Source organism: Chiroxiphia lanceolata, chromosome 6 (genome assembly GCF_009829145.1).
Source record: "Chiroxiphia lanceolata isolate bChiLan1 chromosome 6, bChiLan1.pri, whole genome shotgun sequence".
Taxonomy (NCBI): Eukaryota; Metazoa; Chordata; class Aves; order Passeriformes; family Pipridae; genus Chiroxiphia; species Chiroxiphia lanceolata.
In genome coordinates this window covers 40,005,505-40,020,820 of record NC_045642.1, presented here as the reverse complement: position 1 = coordinate 40,020,820, position 15,316 = coordinate 40,005,505, and the positions used below count along the sequence as shown (strand labels likewise).

Sequence of the window (15,316 nt, the reverse complement as noted above, 5' to 3'; positions counted from 1 at the left end):
GTTTAAGAGAGCCCTCTTTATCACTAAAGGACTGAAAAGGGAAGTCAGATGTAGACATTGCAGGGATCTACATTTGGACTAATGAACTCCATCTCAGGTGTTCAGCAACTGACAGGCTTCCCCTCTGAGTCATTAGTAAATTCGTATTCGTGATAAGGGATATCAAGGGATACCTCACTTTTGAAGGCTGCTGTATTCAGCTTAAATCACTTTAAACAGGACCACTAGTTATTTTTTAAAAATCTAATCTCCATTTTTTTGTGCATGAGAAAGGATGTTATTGCTAGTATCTGCTAGACAATTTTCTGTGTTGGGTACAATAGATTTTGACTTGAATCCTTGGGGGTAGTTAAAAGGTAAGTTGTAGTAAAATGTTAATGCAGAGCATTGACAGGATAATATTAGCTATGAAATATGAAAAACCAGAGTGAAAGTATTAAAGACTAAACTTGTGATTCACCTCAATAAGCAGTCATATGCTGTGTCAGATATAATAGGCATCATTTGACTGATGCTGTTGATTCTACCACAGTGACATTTTGAAATGGAAAGCTATTAAACAAATAAATTTATTGAAATTAGCAGTGTTCACAGCATTGCAGTCAAAATTTTTCTATATTTTCATGTTTGAACCTCCTAGTGGAAGTCATGTTTTGCCTTTCTAATTACATATTTGGTTACCAGGAGCTGGCTTTATGCTTTGGAGAAAGCCACACATAGTTCAAAAACTTTTCGAAAGTAACTTTTCTATAATGCTGCTAAAAAGAAATGTAAAATACTGAACAGGGGAACAGCTAATTCTGAGTATCACAGTATACTAAAAAATAGATCAAATTTGTGTGGAGTCAGGCAGATCATGTCTGATCTGAGGAAGTTTCCTCCTTCCTGGCTTTCATTAAATTGGCTGACTGAAATGATTTCTATGCCTTTTGAGCATTATTTTCAAAATGGGATTTCTAAAGGCAGCTTCCTAAATCTGTACTTCAGAATTTTAATAGATGCTCTGATTTTCAAAACCTAAGTACAATTTTAAGTCAAATAATTCATTAGAAGGGTAAAACAGGTTTTCCAGTTGGATGCTAAGGAAAAGTTTTCCTTCTTTTCAATATTTTCAAGATTTAAATTGTGCTGTGTACCTAATAATCCCTTCAAAAGTCAATGTCCTAAAACAGTGGTTTGCATCCTGAACAGCATGAAGCACCTCAGAGGATCCAGAAGGGTTCCCAGATAATATACATGCATTTTGTCACCCTTTCAACCCTATTCATAACATTGAAGCTGGAACTGCCAACCTGATCTTCAACACAAATATTTATAGCCTCCCTTGCTGCTCTAATTTATGGCTCTTAAGGACTTTCTTCTGTAGCCATAATGGCTCAAAAAATTCCTGTTCTAGTTCTGTCACTTTTATCACTCCCTCATCATGCATGTTCCTGTGCCATTGATTTTACTAGAGAAGCTTTTTTTCTTTTTATTTTCCAGAATAATTGTTATATACTTTAGTTGTGTAAGGGTTTCATCTGTCATAATCTTAATAGCACAGCATCAATGATAAACAAAAAAACCCCGTTGCAAAATTCACACTTTCAAAGCTACGTGTGGCTCTATATATTTTTTAAATTACTATTATTATTCAAAGACCTTTTTTTTTTTCAGGATCCTTAGTCTTTTACAGTACTCAAGTCATGCTTTCATTTTGTTTTGCAATCAGAAAAATGAGTAATCTTTTTTTTATTAAAGTTGTGATTTTTATGTGGTCACAGGAAAGGGAAAATAAATACGGTGAGACAAGATAAAATTACAAGAATTGGCAACACTGTGTCAACAAGATGGAAATGATGCTATGTTTACTGTTTTCTTTTTGTAAAGATGATCTCTTCCTTCTTTTTCTTAACTTGTGTAGCAACCATCTAGCTTTGTTCAAGCTCGGCAGATCATCAAAACCGATGGTCTGGGCTTCCAAGGACTCAACAAAGGTCTTACAGCAACACTGGGCCGTCACGGAGCTTTTAACATGGTTTACTTTGGGTTCTACTTCAATATGAAAAACATTCTTCCAGTTAATAAAGTAAGTTCTCCATAGAAAGGAATAGACAATCAAATAAGAGGTTTGGCATTTTAATTAATACTGTATTTTTCTGTGAAAGCTGTGGTATTTAGTAATAAACAGTGACTAACCTGTCTGTGTTCTGCAGAAATCTATAGCATTTTAATGGAAACAAATGAAGGTCTTGTACTTCTCACTCTTTAAGCATAGCTGAGTATAGTCATGTTGGAAATATCATTTTTATGAATTTCCCTTTGTAACATAGTAGCAATGTGAAAAGGCAGCAGTCGAAATACAGGCATGTTATGGTTGAGTATGTATGCACTTTTTTATGGCAAACTGGATTAGAAGAGGAAAATCAGTTTCTAGAACTTCTTTCAGTATTCACAAAGAGGCTAAGCTTGAGGAGATGGCAGAGCTGCAGTAGGTAAGTTATTCTGGCCAGGTAATGGGCCTTTTTACTCAAAAGAGTTCAACCTTGTGTTGAAGGATGACTGGGAAGATTCTTCCATATGGGAGAGAGACAGGCCAAAACAGGACATACAGAGTCAGGCACAGGGACTTTATGTAGTTTTTAAGTCAAAAAATAAGAATTGTTATAGCTTTAATTTAGTTTAAAGCAACTTTAATAGTCCTATATTTCTTTAAATAACAAAGGAAATATTTCCCTTTACAATAAAGGGAAATTTTATTAGTGAAAACATGGTAGTATCAGTAACTTTCTAAATTACTCTGCTCGCAACAGCTAATGGTTTATTGATGATTTCAGTACGTTACTTACTGAAGTGTGTTTTCACTAATGTGATTTTTAGATGATGACAGTTAAACAGTCACAGGTGTAATATGCAGTGATGTACATATAAGAGGCAGCAATTTAAATCAAAAGGGATCGGTTTCTATTCCCAGATGAAGTAACACCTCTTTTTTCTGCACTTCTGAGTAGCCTGGTATTTTTGTTGGCAACACTGTGTAAATGGAGAAAAGCTCCACTTAGTTGCAGATCATTACAGCAAACTGAATTGTTCAAGACCAGGTGACCCACAAGTTTCTACAAGTTTCTTTTAGAGTATTTAAGCATACTTTACAATGTACTTTAATCACATATTCTAAAAACTCAAGGTACAAGCATAGCTTGATACTAAGATAGCAGGAAACACATTTATGTTGATCAAGTGATGAAAAAATTATAATCACTATTGCAGAACATTCAGAATAATACGCAGGTAAGGACAAATATTTATGTGCAACTCGTATGGGAATCCTGAAATGTCCTTCCATAGCAATTGAAGAATAGTAATAGTATTTGGCATAAGCGTGCTTTCCTAGCCTTTCAGATTTAAAAAAATGGGAAACAATTATTACATTATTTGAAAGATTCAGAGCTTTATGGTCTAAAAGAAATTAGTACTTCATACAGATTTTGTATGATGTAGAAAAATTTTAACATTACAACGTAGGTTTAAATACGTGTAGAGAACAAAAGAGAAATTACTTTAGTGTTCTCAGACAGTGACCCAGCTGTCCTCACATATTAGCAAAAGCAAAAGACAGTTTAATCAATGTGGGATTAGGTTGCATTAGCTGCAGATAAGAGCAGAGGTTTGCCTTGTACTTGACCAACGTGAAGTGGCTTTTATAGCAGCTTGCACAGTGGCTACATCTGTGCTAGTTAATTGAGCAGCATCACTGAAACTCAGTCATCTGTACTGATAAATGTTCCTTGGCACAGCTTTGGCCCTGGCCAGCCAACACATTTCCTGGATGTGGCTTAGGAGCTAGTGCAGACAAGGAACCATTCCTACTAGGCTCGTTTCAGGCAGCCAGTATGTTTTGAATGGTAATAGCTTTTAACGGTGCTAAAAAAGTTAATAGGACTCTCTAGGCCAGCTAGCATCAGTGCCATAGACAGTTCTGTAGAGATAGATATAGCCAATAATTCTGATCAAACTCCCATTAAAAATCAGATCAAATCTTACCCTGAATTTAAGAGAATATAGATCAGGCCTCATCTGGCTTGCACTAGCCAGTATTACATTCAGCTATTTAAATACATGGAATTTCACTTCAGTGCCTGGTAAATGGAAGTATTCAACAATAATTTGTGATCTGTAACTTAAGCCCCTTCTGTCAGTGGGCTGAGTTATCAAACCTCTACAAGGAATTTGGTAGAAGCTGACTTGCAGTTAGTCTGAAAAATATTAAACAGTTGTAACTTCTCAAGATTTCTCACTTTATTTCATTACACTTGATTTCATTTCACTTTCTATATTTTGCCAGAAAAAAAAAAGTCTTAAAGCCCATCTTGTAATATTGACAAATACATAAAAATTGTGAAATAAGAATACTACACTAGTGAAATAATTTTCGTTCTTGACTATGTATTTGCTGTTCACCATCTGTAACCTTAAGTGGAAAATGTAAGGAAATGTCTGAATGAGCATTTTAGTTGTCAGCAGTTCTAAACTGTGCATTAAATTTGCATCCTGATTAGGGATGTTTGCAGCTACTTTGCCAAAAACAGCAAACCTTGTATGTTGAGTGGTCAAATGATATAAATTACATGTATGGGTTGTAAATGTCCATAATGAATAATTTTTCGTACATTCAGTCCATTCTACTAAACAGACAATTTACAGCCAACCTTGTGCTCTGTTTACTGAAAATAGAATAAGCCAAATTTCTTTCAAGTGCCACTAATGTATCAACCATAGAGCATTAACAGCTACGCATCTGCCCTAGCAATGAAACTCGTCCGCAAATTTATATTGTCTCAGTTTTATGGCACCTGCTTTTATAGCACATTTCATAGGCATTCAGCAGCTTTTGCTTTTCAATTTTTTATCATAATTAGATTTGATGGTAAATATTGATTTCATTAAAACCTTTGCTCACTGCCACCTCCAAGTGGCTGTTGCATTTCTTAAAAGTATGAAATTTCCTCCCTGCCTGTTAAAAACCCCCTTTGAAACCTGGCAAACTACAAAACTCATTTCAAGTTGGGCACTGCCTGACCCAGCTGCTACAGACGTGCCTTCTGATACAAGGGCTGCTGCATCAGACCGTGAGAACTGTATGGTGTGTTGTTTTGTAAGAGAAAGGGTCTCTAAACTTCTGTAGGCAAGAAGAAGAAACAGGAAACCAAAACGGGCTGTTCAGATTGGTGACTAAGTAAGATAGCAGATAACAATTTCATTTTAGTTGTTTTCAGATATATGCCAACATAGAAGTTCTATGTAGAAACAGAGAGGGAAAAGTGCGTGTAGTGCTATGGACTTGAGGAAATAGTAAGGCAAGGTGATTTAGAAGACTGAATCAGAATGGCTCAATGAATAATCTCAGAGCTACCACTGAAGTTCAGGTTTCAAGATGACCTGGGAATTAAAAAAAAAATTAAGGTGTCAGTTCTGTGTCCAGTATAACGTCACAAGTCACCCATCGATCAGTATTCTTCACTGTGAGATGTCCTGTGGCTGTTGAAATGACAGTCCATACTGTTTAAAGATTTCAGCCCAGGTCATCATCATCAAAACATCTTGGCACCCGAGGGGGACAGTGTGTTGCTATCTCACCTATTCCTGCACTGTGCTATTTCTGTAGGCAAGACAGATATGAGGTGTAAGGAGAGGAATCTTCAGTTAAGATAAAAATATGAAGGATTTCTGTTTTCCTACAGAAATTATAATAATGCTTGAACTGATAACCAGGTTTCACCATAACTGGCAGAGAGTCAGGCTTAAAATAGCTACATTTTTGTAAGACATACAAATAATCATTTAGAAGAAGAAGAGATGCTTATGAGTGCCCCAACTGAGGGAAATTTTCAGTGGGAACTTATGCCTTATTAAACACTGAATTCTGTGGGGAAAAGCCCATGTAAGCCTTAGTCTGGACTTTCACCTTTCCAGACATCAATATCAAATCAGTCACAAGGGCTGATAGGGTATCAAACTTCTTTAGGTCTGCTATTCATGGGGCTACTCACTTTTTTTCTGTTTCATAAATTACTGTATAACTGAGACTGAAGATGGGTAGTGCTAACAAAGGTACCGGCTGTAGGGGTAAGCAGTAAGACATCCATTTCTCAGTGCCCTTTTCTGCACAGCAAGCCCCTAAATGATGCCATGAAAAGCTGACCTGCTTGTAACCGCAACATTTCATGAACATCTGATCATCTGCAGAGTGACTCAACAGGGGAGAGCTGCTTCAAGTTTACTATGTAAATGCATAAGATGAATAGAAGTCCACTCGTTAACTGTGGTCAAGTCTTGATTAAGTCACAAACAAAAAGGTGTGAATATTCTTTAAAACAATCAAAACATGATATTATCACAACAGTGATGAGATTCACTCTCATCTTTTCTTTTTCACCTTTGGTGGAGACTTGCAATGAGTCTACATAGTTTTCTCCTCCTTGGTGCTGATTTCTTCTGTGAATTTTCACACCTCCAAAGCATCTTATCTGTACCAGCCTCTCCCTCTCAGAGTAGAATTTAATAGCCTTTCTTTCCAGCTCTTTTCTAGGATTCAGCAGGAAAACCTGGACCCTGTCTCTCCTCTGGGTTCTGGCTCAGTGTTTGTGTTTAAAAGCAACTCGTTTGAGTTTTTCATCTGTTCCATGTTGCTTTCCTGAGAGCTATCTCACACCTTTCTTTGAATATACCTTTTCCCCTCTGTCTTGAAAGCTCCCCTTCCCCAGACCTATGTATTCCTTTCTTCCATTTTCTGTTGCCACAGGAAGCTCCTTTTAGGGATTAAAACCAATTATCAGGCTGGCTAAAGCAGTTCCTTACAGCCTATTTTGCTGCCAAATGCTTAATTATAATCAGTGTGGCCTGGGTCAGGTCTTGTGGCATCCCTTAATTTCCCGTAGGAGTTCTTATGCTATTACACTTTACATTAGCCAAAAGGGACAGCAAGCAACACTATTCCATACTCCTGGCCCATCTCCCTTTTCAGTTCCATAACTCCAGGCTACACCAGGAAGAACCAGAGTTGAGCAAAACAAAGTCTTGACTTTTAAAGTGTCCCTTGTCATACACAGGGAGGTGGAATTTGCAGCATATAGTGCAAAGGCTCTCAGCTCCACTCCTGGCTTCTCTACTGACCCTTTATATGATCTTGAGCAAGCATTTTTAAATTTAGTGGTCATTTCAAATCACTTTTGCCACTTCTGTGCCAAGCATAACTCATTTATAAAGCTAATGCTATGGTTAACATTTTCAAAGAAGTTAAAGAAACAATGCAACTGTTACACTCTACATATTAAGTTTGGGCTAACTTCAGTAGACTGCTTTCTAATTGCCAACTTCAAACATCATACTATTATTATTATTCATTATTCATGCAATTTCTTGGGAATTGGTATTCTCCTTATCCAGCAAGCATTAGTCTCATATAGTGAATTTATCTATAATTTATCTAAGGTGACCAGAAGTACTAAAACATATTTATGAAAGTATTCTTTCTCATAAAATATGTACCTCCAGCAACTGAGGGAGGGAAAAAAAAAAAGTTAAAAAAACCTCAAGACATTGAATAACTGAAGCAAAACCTTCTAGAAATAGCTTCAGTTAGGCAAATTAATATTTATTGATCTTTTGGGTTTATTGATTTTTTTCATTAAAAATAGTGTTAAATTTTAAGTTTCTTTGTGACATATTCTGCCACTATTACTCAGACAGAAAAGGGCCTCTGTTTTCTACAAGAGTTAAAAATGGACTTGGAGCTGTTCCTTCAAAGGTACCTACGTCTCTCCACTGCATATGTGAGTGTGGTGTCCTGCCTTTGAATCTCTAGATTGCACCTGAGATAGGTGGCTAAATCTGTACAAATGTATCTAGTATGGTGAGTCATTATCTAGTATAAAAATATTTTTCAATTATTCTGAAAAAATTACAGTAACTGAGTTTCAAGCATACATGCCTTTACCAAAGGGTTATTTCATTGCTGCATTAATATCTGTGCTGCTTATTGAATTAAGTAACCTTTCCTCAATAGGGATGAAGATAGTTGGGAAGCTTTTGACTGAGATCAAAGATTTAAACAGAGGTTTTGACAAAGTGCCCAGCAAATAAACAAGAGAATGAAGTGGCCAGCAGAGGAAAGCCCAGGGTTTTGGAAACTGAAGCTGATAAATTAAAACTATCTCCAGTGGGTGACACTCCTATACATGGGTGTATATACTCTAGATTTAGGGCTAGAATTTCAATTGCTGGAAATTATGGAATATAAAGGAAGGAAATAAGCAGCATATGATTCAGGAGGAACTTACTGAGTCTCCACTTATTAAAAAATTTTATGATAGAAGTAATATATAAAAAGCAAAGAAATAACATCTCAAATTTTTTTCTCCCCAAGAAAGCAGGTAAATCCAGCAGGACATGGATAGATATGGCATTTATCAGGGATGCCTACATTTCTCTTTGGTTTTAATTGCTGCTGGTGCTCCCAGGGCAGGGATTAAGGTGTGCAGGTAATGTGATTGTGAAGAGCTTGGTAAAAAGGTGTGATGATCACAAATTGTTATCCAACCATGGCTAAGTTATTCCATTGTGAATAATCAAACTGCTATTTCACTTCCTTGTGGAATGCTGTCCTGTGCTGAGGCACCATCTAAAATCAAGTTTCCATTTTATATGTTCTGCTCATACTACGTAAAAAATTGGCTTTACTTAAAAACAGAATTCATATATGTTTTTCCCCCGTTTCTGCCATTTATGAAAGCAAGAGGAGCATGTCAGAATCTTTTTTCCTAATGAACGACATACAAAACACATAATATTTGGTCACTGAGCTGCATAGTGCAGAAGTTAGTGACAATAGTGTGATGATAACTTCCTCAGATATCCAGTTGCAGCATTAGCACTAGAGAGATACTTTATCCTTTAATCTCCTTCCATAGGATTCTAGACTGTTGGGAATATTTTGGCATTGTCCATAGGGCAAAAAAAGGATAGATTTTGGTGTAAAAAGAAAAACACTGCTTCATAACAACACCAACTTGCACGTACCTGATAGATAGTCAATGTTCCTTTGTCCATGTAAGCACTGTAGGCAGAGGCAGAAATTATGTTTGGAAGTCTCTTTTTCAATTGAAAGCATTATGACAGTAAAATGCCATTAAGATATGCTTTTAGAAAAAACAACTCAATTATTCTTAACAGATAAATTTATATGGAATCTGTTATACAAAATAAATTACCCAGATATTACATTGATTAATGCCATAGAAAAATCTTTTCCACGAGGTTTATAATAAAAAAGAAACAAATTACAGAGTGAACGTAGTGTATATCATGGTATATTTGGTTAGAGTCCAGTTTTGTGAATGATAAAAATGCTGCCTTTCAACTTTTTTTGTGTCATGAATACTGGAATAGAAATAACTGATTAGTTTTAATTTCTCTTTAGTTGTATTAGTGCAGTGTCATGTTGTAATACATACTCACTTGATCGAACAAACCCACTTTATCCTGTACTCTGTGGAACTCTCAATCATAAAGCAGGCAACACTGGCACTGGGATTTCACCAGAACATTAAATGTTCAGTTATTCAAATATAAAGAATGTGTCAGGAGCAGCAAGGCTTTGAAATTTGTTGTTTAACAAGTAAATATCTTTACCAGACATGTATTGCCTAGCATAGAGGGCAGCACACCATGCTTGGTGCTTGGCACCAAATTGAATTGCATAACAAAAATAATTCAGACCATTCTGGGCTGTGAAAAGTCAACAGAGCAGTGGTAGCCTCCCTGCTGTAACCTGGTTTGAGGAGGTTATTACAATCTGGAATAGTGCTTAGCTATCGGGTGTGGGTATAATCCTACGCCTGCTGCCCGAAGCTAGATAGGCACCATGCTGAAACAGGGCTGCCACACTCTTACCCCTCCAGTTTCAAAAAAGGTCCTCTTTTCTTCTCTAGATAACGGAAATATTGGCTTTATTCTATTTGCATTTAAACCACTGTATGTACAAAATGAACAGAAATTTGTTGCTTAGATCTTTGCTAATAAAGTACCAAAGCCATTATAATTTTTAAAAGATTATTACCAATATGTTTCATGTTTTGTGAAATCAAGGTATTGAATTTTTCTGCGAGTAATAAAGAGCCTTGTTGATTCTGACATTTCTTTCTAAATACCTGTGTGGATTTCATCCAGCGCATATTATGGAAGTTTTAATTTATTTTTCTTGTTGCTAATCAGGAAAGGAAAACTTCTTCCTTGTTTTCTTTCTCATTCAAAAATGTGCAGGTTTAGGAAACAAAAAATTGTTCTTTTTTAGTATTGTGCTGATGTTATAACATGGCAAGATCATTTGTTGTTTTAATGACGATTTTCTGTAATTAAAGTTGTTTCATGAATAAGGTGTCTTGCCTATTGAAAACTAATAGCAAAAAAAAATAATGTGCATAGGAAATGTCCTGGAACACACTGCCCTGTGACTTCCACTACTTAGAGAAATAGGATTAAACTTGCTCCAAGAGATTTTGACTCCCAGATAAACTCTGGGTTCTTTGATGTCATAGAAACGCCAAGGTAGGAGGTCTTTCTAAAAGATCAAATAAAACCCATTTGAACTGTGAACTGTGAGTGAGCAAAGAAGTCTTTAGATGCACTTCTAACCTATTTATAACTTTTACCATGAGCGTGTAGTAGGGTTCAGAAGCAGTCTGTTGTAAATTCTTCAGCCAATTAACTGAGTGAATTACCACCGTATATAACGCGCAGAACGTGGAGGCTCTCTTGCTGTTGTGCCGAGTTGGATTGTTAATAACAGGAAGCTAGCACTTCTCAGTACAGTGGATCAGCTACATGTGAAAATAAATGTGAAAAACCTGGAGGGGAATGGCAGCAGACTGAGATTAGCCTTTATTTAATTTAGCATTTGGGGGTCCAACACACAAATGAGTGTTTTAGTAGGCTTCATGGTGGAAGTTGCTGTCATTTGTAAAATATTCTGGCCAATTAGCTAATAGTGTGCTTGGATTTCTCCTGTTTTGATACAGTAATACTAAGTACATTGTGAAGCCCAATTATACAAATCATCCCCATATGCCATACCAGTCTTTCTTTATGAACTGTGTTTATAAATCCTGTGTGAGGAAATGTGTACTTCAGCAATTTAGACCATGTGTAAAAACACAGCCAATAGGATTGTCAAGAAAACAAGTTCCAGCATAGGAAATCCTAATGTGTTCCGCTAAAATAACACGAGTGTGTTGTGTGAGTTTTCTGATTAAATGCGTATTACTTTATAGTGCTTAACCTGCGTAGGTTCTTCCATTTCTGTTTTTATTCTTTCTTTCTTTCTCTCTTTTTTTGTAGGATCCAAATTTGGAGTTTTTGAGGAAATTTGGAATTGGGCTAGTCTCAGGAACAATAGCCTCAATTATTAACATTCCTTTTGATGTTGCAAAAAGTAGGATTCAAGGACCACAGCCAGTTCCTGGAGAGATCAAGTACAGAACCTGTTTTAAAACTATGGCAACAGTCTATAAAGAGGAAGGGTAAAACATTCTTATTTTAATAAATGTCCAGACCTCTGTTTCAGTTCATATTGGTCCATAAAACCACGTTGTTACATTTCAGATTTGACGAGGACCATTAAGCCACCCTGAACTCATGTATCAAAAGAGCCTAATGTAACATTTTGAAAATGTATTTTAGAATTACAAGGAGATATATTCCTACTATATGTGAACTTTAACAAGAGACTTACAATATGATTACTGGGTTGTCAAAATTTCCATTCAACAAATACATACTTCATATATCTCTTATGTAATTTTTTCAACTCTTCATTGTGTAAAAGGAAAATATCAACAGAAAACAGAATATTTCTCAATTTAATCTAGTTGTATTTATACAGGCCTCTGTACTTTTAAAATTACAGCTGAAATAATTAAATTGGGGGACAGATCCTTGTGGTAATAATGTTTTCCAACTTTTAAAAATATTTCTCAATTGGTGACTGAGTTGTAGCTTTGATATTCAATTATATCAGTCATTTTGTCCCTGTATGCAGCTGTTGTTAACAGACTTGTCTTGAAAGTAAACCCAGCTCACTGATTAAAGTCATATTTCTGATTGGTTAGGCTCACAACGTTGATTTTGTGACTGAACATTGATTAACTTTTTCTCTTCATCTGATCTGCCTCTGTGAAATGTTAAAATCCAGATATGGCCTGCTATTGAACATGTTTAATTTCAAATAATTGCCTCTAAGTGCTCTGCCAGCATTTTAACAAACATATGCTACAATTCCATTCTTCTTTTAGAGCAAGAATATTGTTTGAAATATTTTGTTTGTTTTTCTTCTGCTACAGATTTCTGGCTCTGTACAAAGGCTTGCTTCCCAAGATAATGAGGCTTGGTCCAGGTAATTTTCCTTATATCATTTCTATATTGCTTTTGTTCTTGCTTTCTCTTCCCATTTGTCAGTTTCTTGAGAAAATGTAGTAAGCATCAGTCAAATAAATGGAACTGTGTACTGTAAATCATTAAGAATCTCTCACTTTGAATGATTTCTTTCGATAATAACATCATCTAATAGTATTATAGATGAATTTAGCTAAATATGTGTCTAAAAAGAATCATTTACACATACACCTCAGATGCAAGTAACTGCTGGTTTTTGCAATTTCTTTATTCATGAACAAGCCTAAATACATCTGTGCAACTACCAGAACTGTAAAACTTTTGGAAGCGTCTTAAAGCTTCCTGTTCCTTCTAATGTGATCTTTTGGTTTCACTAGGACTATTCTGTATCTATGTAAAGTCACCCTAAAATGCAGATTAGAGTATCTGCAGTACAAATATACTCAACTAGTCAAAGCAAAGCCCAAGCATATCAAATTCCATTTACTTTCTTCTCCTGTGCTTTACACGTAAAGAAGAAACACTAAAAAGCTGATAGCTGATAGCTGGGAAGAGGCTTGTTTGGCCTGGAAGACTAAGAGGACAAGGATATTTTAGAACTGGGGTTGTCGTTTAACCCCTTCTCACTACTTGTTACTCCAAATGTGGGAATACAGTAGTAGAGAGCTATATCTTTTTTGACTTTTAGAATATTTTTCCCTGACTGGTTTTGATTAATCATGAAAGCAAAGCACTGGGCCCTTAGACTTTGCCAGCCCACAGAGTCAGTCTCTGTCAAAAAGAGCAGAAGCCCCAATTTGAACAGTATCCCATTCCCACGAAATTCTTTCCAATTGTGCACGTTGGTTTAATAGACAAGAACACACATGGGTAAAAGCAAGTAGGTACAGAGTCTGTACTGCAGTATAAAGGAGGCATTAGGTTTGTCTGTAAATGTTTGCATATCCAATCCATCTGGCTAAGTGCTAGACCATGCCTGGTTATTGTGCAGGGTAAGGAGGAAGGTAGGGATGGGAAAAAAGGAGCTCTGGAGCTAAAAGCCTTTTCCCTGACACTCTAAAGATACTAGATTACATACAGGACAAAGAGAAGGCAGGGGTTCGCTTTCCCAGTACTCCTTAGCAAAGCAGATTTTGGAATAAAATTTTCCATCTTACAAATGACTATGCATTCTGGCCCAGATCCAGCAAGTCAGTTAAGCGTGAACTTCGTTCTAAATACTTTTGTAGTCCCATTGACTAATATATAGATTTGACTTTCCGATTAAACAATTATTGTGAATGGAAGGTGTCGTGGTTTGAGACAGAAAGGTAATTCGTTCTTTCGGGATCTGAGTGCTTACAGAAAAGGAGATACACAAATAGATCACACAGTATGAGAATTGGAATCAGCCTCAATTTGAGTTCAAATCAAATCTTTGACATTGTGTCTACGATTTGTTTGTTGGTCAAAGCCTTTTGCAGATTTCTGCTCTGTCTAGCTGTCTGCGAGTTGCTGCTCATAGAGGATTTCAAGTCTGATGATGGTTCCTTAGGGTAAATGACATTGGAAAACTCATGTGGTAGTTCTGTGTGCCTGGTTGTCTTAGCCTATCCCTACAAAGGTGAGCCCAGTTCAGCAGAAGACTGAGATGCCGCTCCAAGCCACCAGTTGAGCCAACAGGCAAAGGCAAAGGAAAGAAAATATTTATGTCCCAGTGCTGGAACCCACAATTAATACCCTTTTACTCATACAGCTTCGTTCTCTTTTCCCATCTTGTCCAACTAGAAGCTTCTCTATATGTCTTGTTATATATATATATACCCTCTGAAATGTCCCTTTCTTTAGCTCATATAGTAATTACAGCCCAGTTATAGTCTGGCTTCACTAAAAGTAAAGATACTTTATGGCTTTCAAGCTGGAATTTTATACTGTTATCAATTCTAGCAGATAATGCCATTTAATGAGATCAAAACTTTGCCTGTGGATTTGTATCCAGGTACATGCACAGGAATATTACACTCATTTCAATACTGTGATTTTCTGCTTTAGACATGGTTAAATAAACAAGTGAAAACCTTTCTTGAATCTTACCTGGAAGCATTTTCATCACCCTGGTGATGAATTTTTGTCATTCTACCTGTCAGGTTGCTCTTTCATGGCCAAATCTAACTAAACAAACACAAAAATATATACATGTTCAGATTAATAGTTTCACCTGTAGAAGAACAAAGAAAAGTGTTAGGAAAAATCACACAGAGAGTGAATTTGATTTAATATAAAATTATTTACATCAACTTTTTGGTCTAATATTAAGTAAAATTGGTATGGTTTAAGAATTGGTGACTTTTTAATGTACTAGGGATTTAGTAGAATTATCTCTTTTGCAAATAAAGCTTTGTCATATCCTGGTTTATATTACACACTACAAATGCTCTATAAAATCTTGAAAATACTGAATTTTCTGTGTAGTAAAATATTATCTTTTCTTCCAGGTGGTGCAGTGATGCTTTTGATTTACGAATACGTTTATGCATGGCTTCAGGACACAGTTAGTCACAAGTAGCACTTCTGAAAAATGTACTTTTTAAAATTATATGCATTCTAAAATACAATTCAATAAAGTAAAAGTTATTCTTATCCTTTATGGTGTTGAATGCCCTCAGATTGCACTGATGTTAACAAGTTCAAAGCAAAGTTGGTCTTCAGGCCATGATCCAAGAAAAAATTTAAACACACACTTTTCTGTAAGTGCATAACTAAATAGCATGGTTGATATTTGTAATCGTTTTGCTGGATCAAGAGAAAACATAAAGGAGACATAGGGAAAAGTTAGTTTTTAAAGGAATTCTTGACTGAGAATCATCCTATGTAGCTATACACTTTTTTTTAAAGTTTCAACTGAAATAGC

General features: G+C 36.0%; 1 protein-coding gene across 1 annotated transcript in view; it reads left to right on the top strand.

Moving 5' to 3' along the window:
- Nucleotides 1–15,052, top strand: part of SLC25A21 (solute carrier family 25 member 21) — a 244,173-nt gene extending 229,121 nt beyond the window's left edge. The window contains 4 exon segments of the mRNA XM_032689906.1: nt 1,904–2,068; nt 11,374–11,555; nt 12,375–12,427; nt 14,901–15,052. Of these exon segments, the coding sequence (XP_032545797.1) occupies nt 1,904–2,068; nt 11,374–11,555; nt 12,375–12,427; nt 14,901–14,971 (471 nt within the window). The 3' untranslated portion in view covers nt 14,972–15,052.
- The last annotated feature ends 264 nt before the right edge of the window (nt 15,053–15,316 follow it).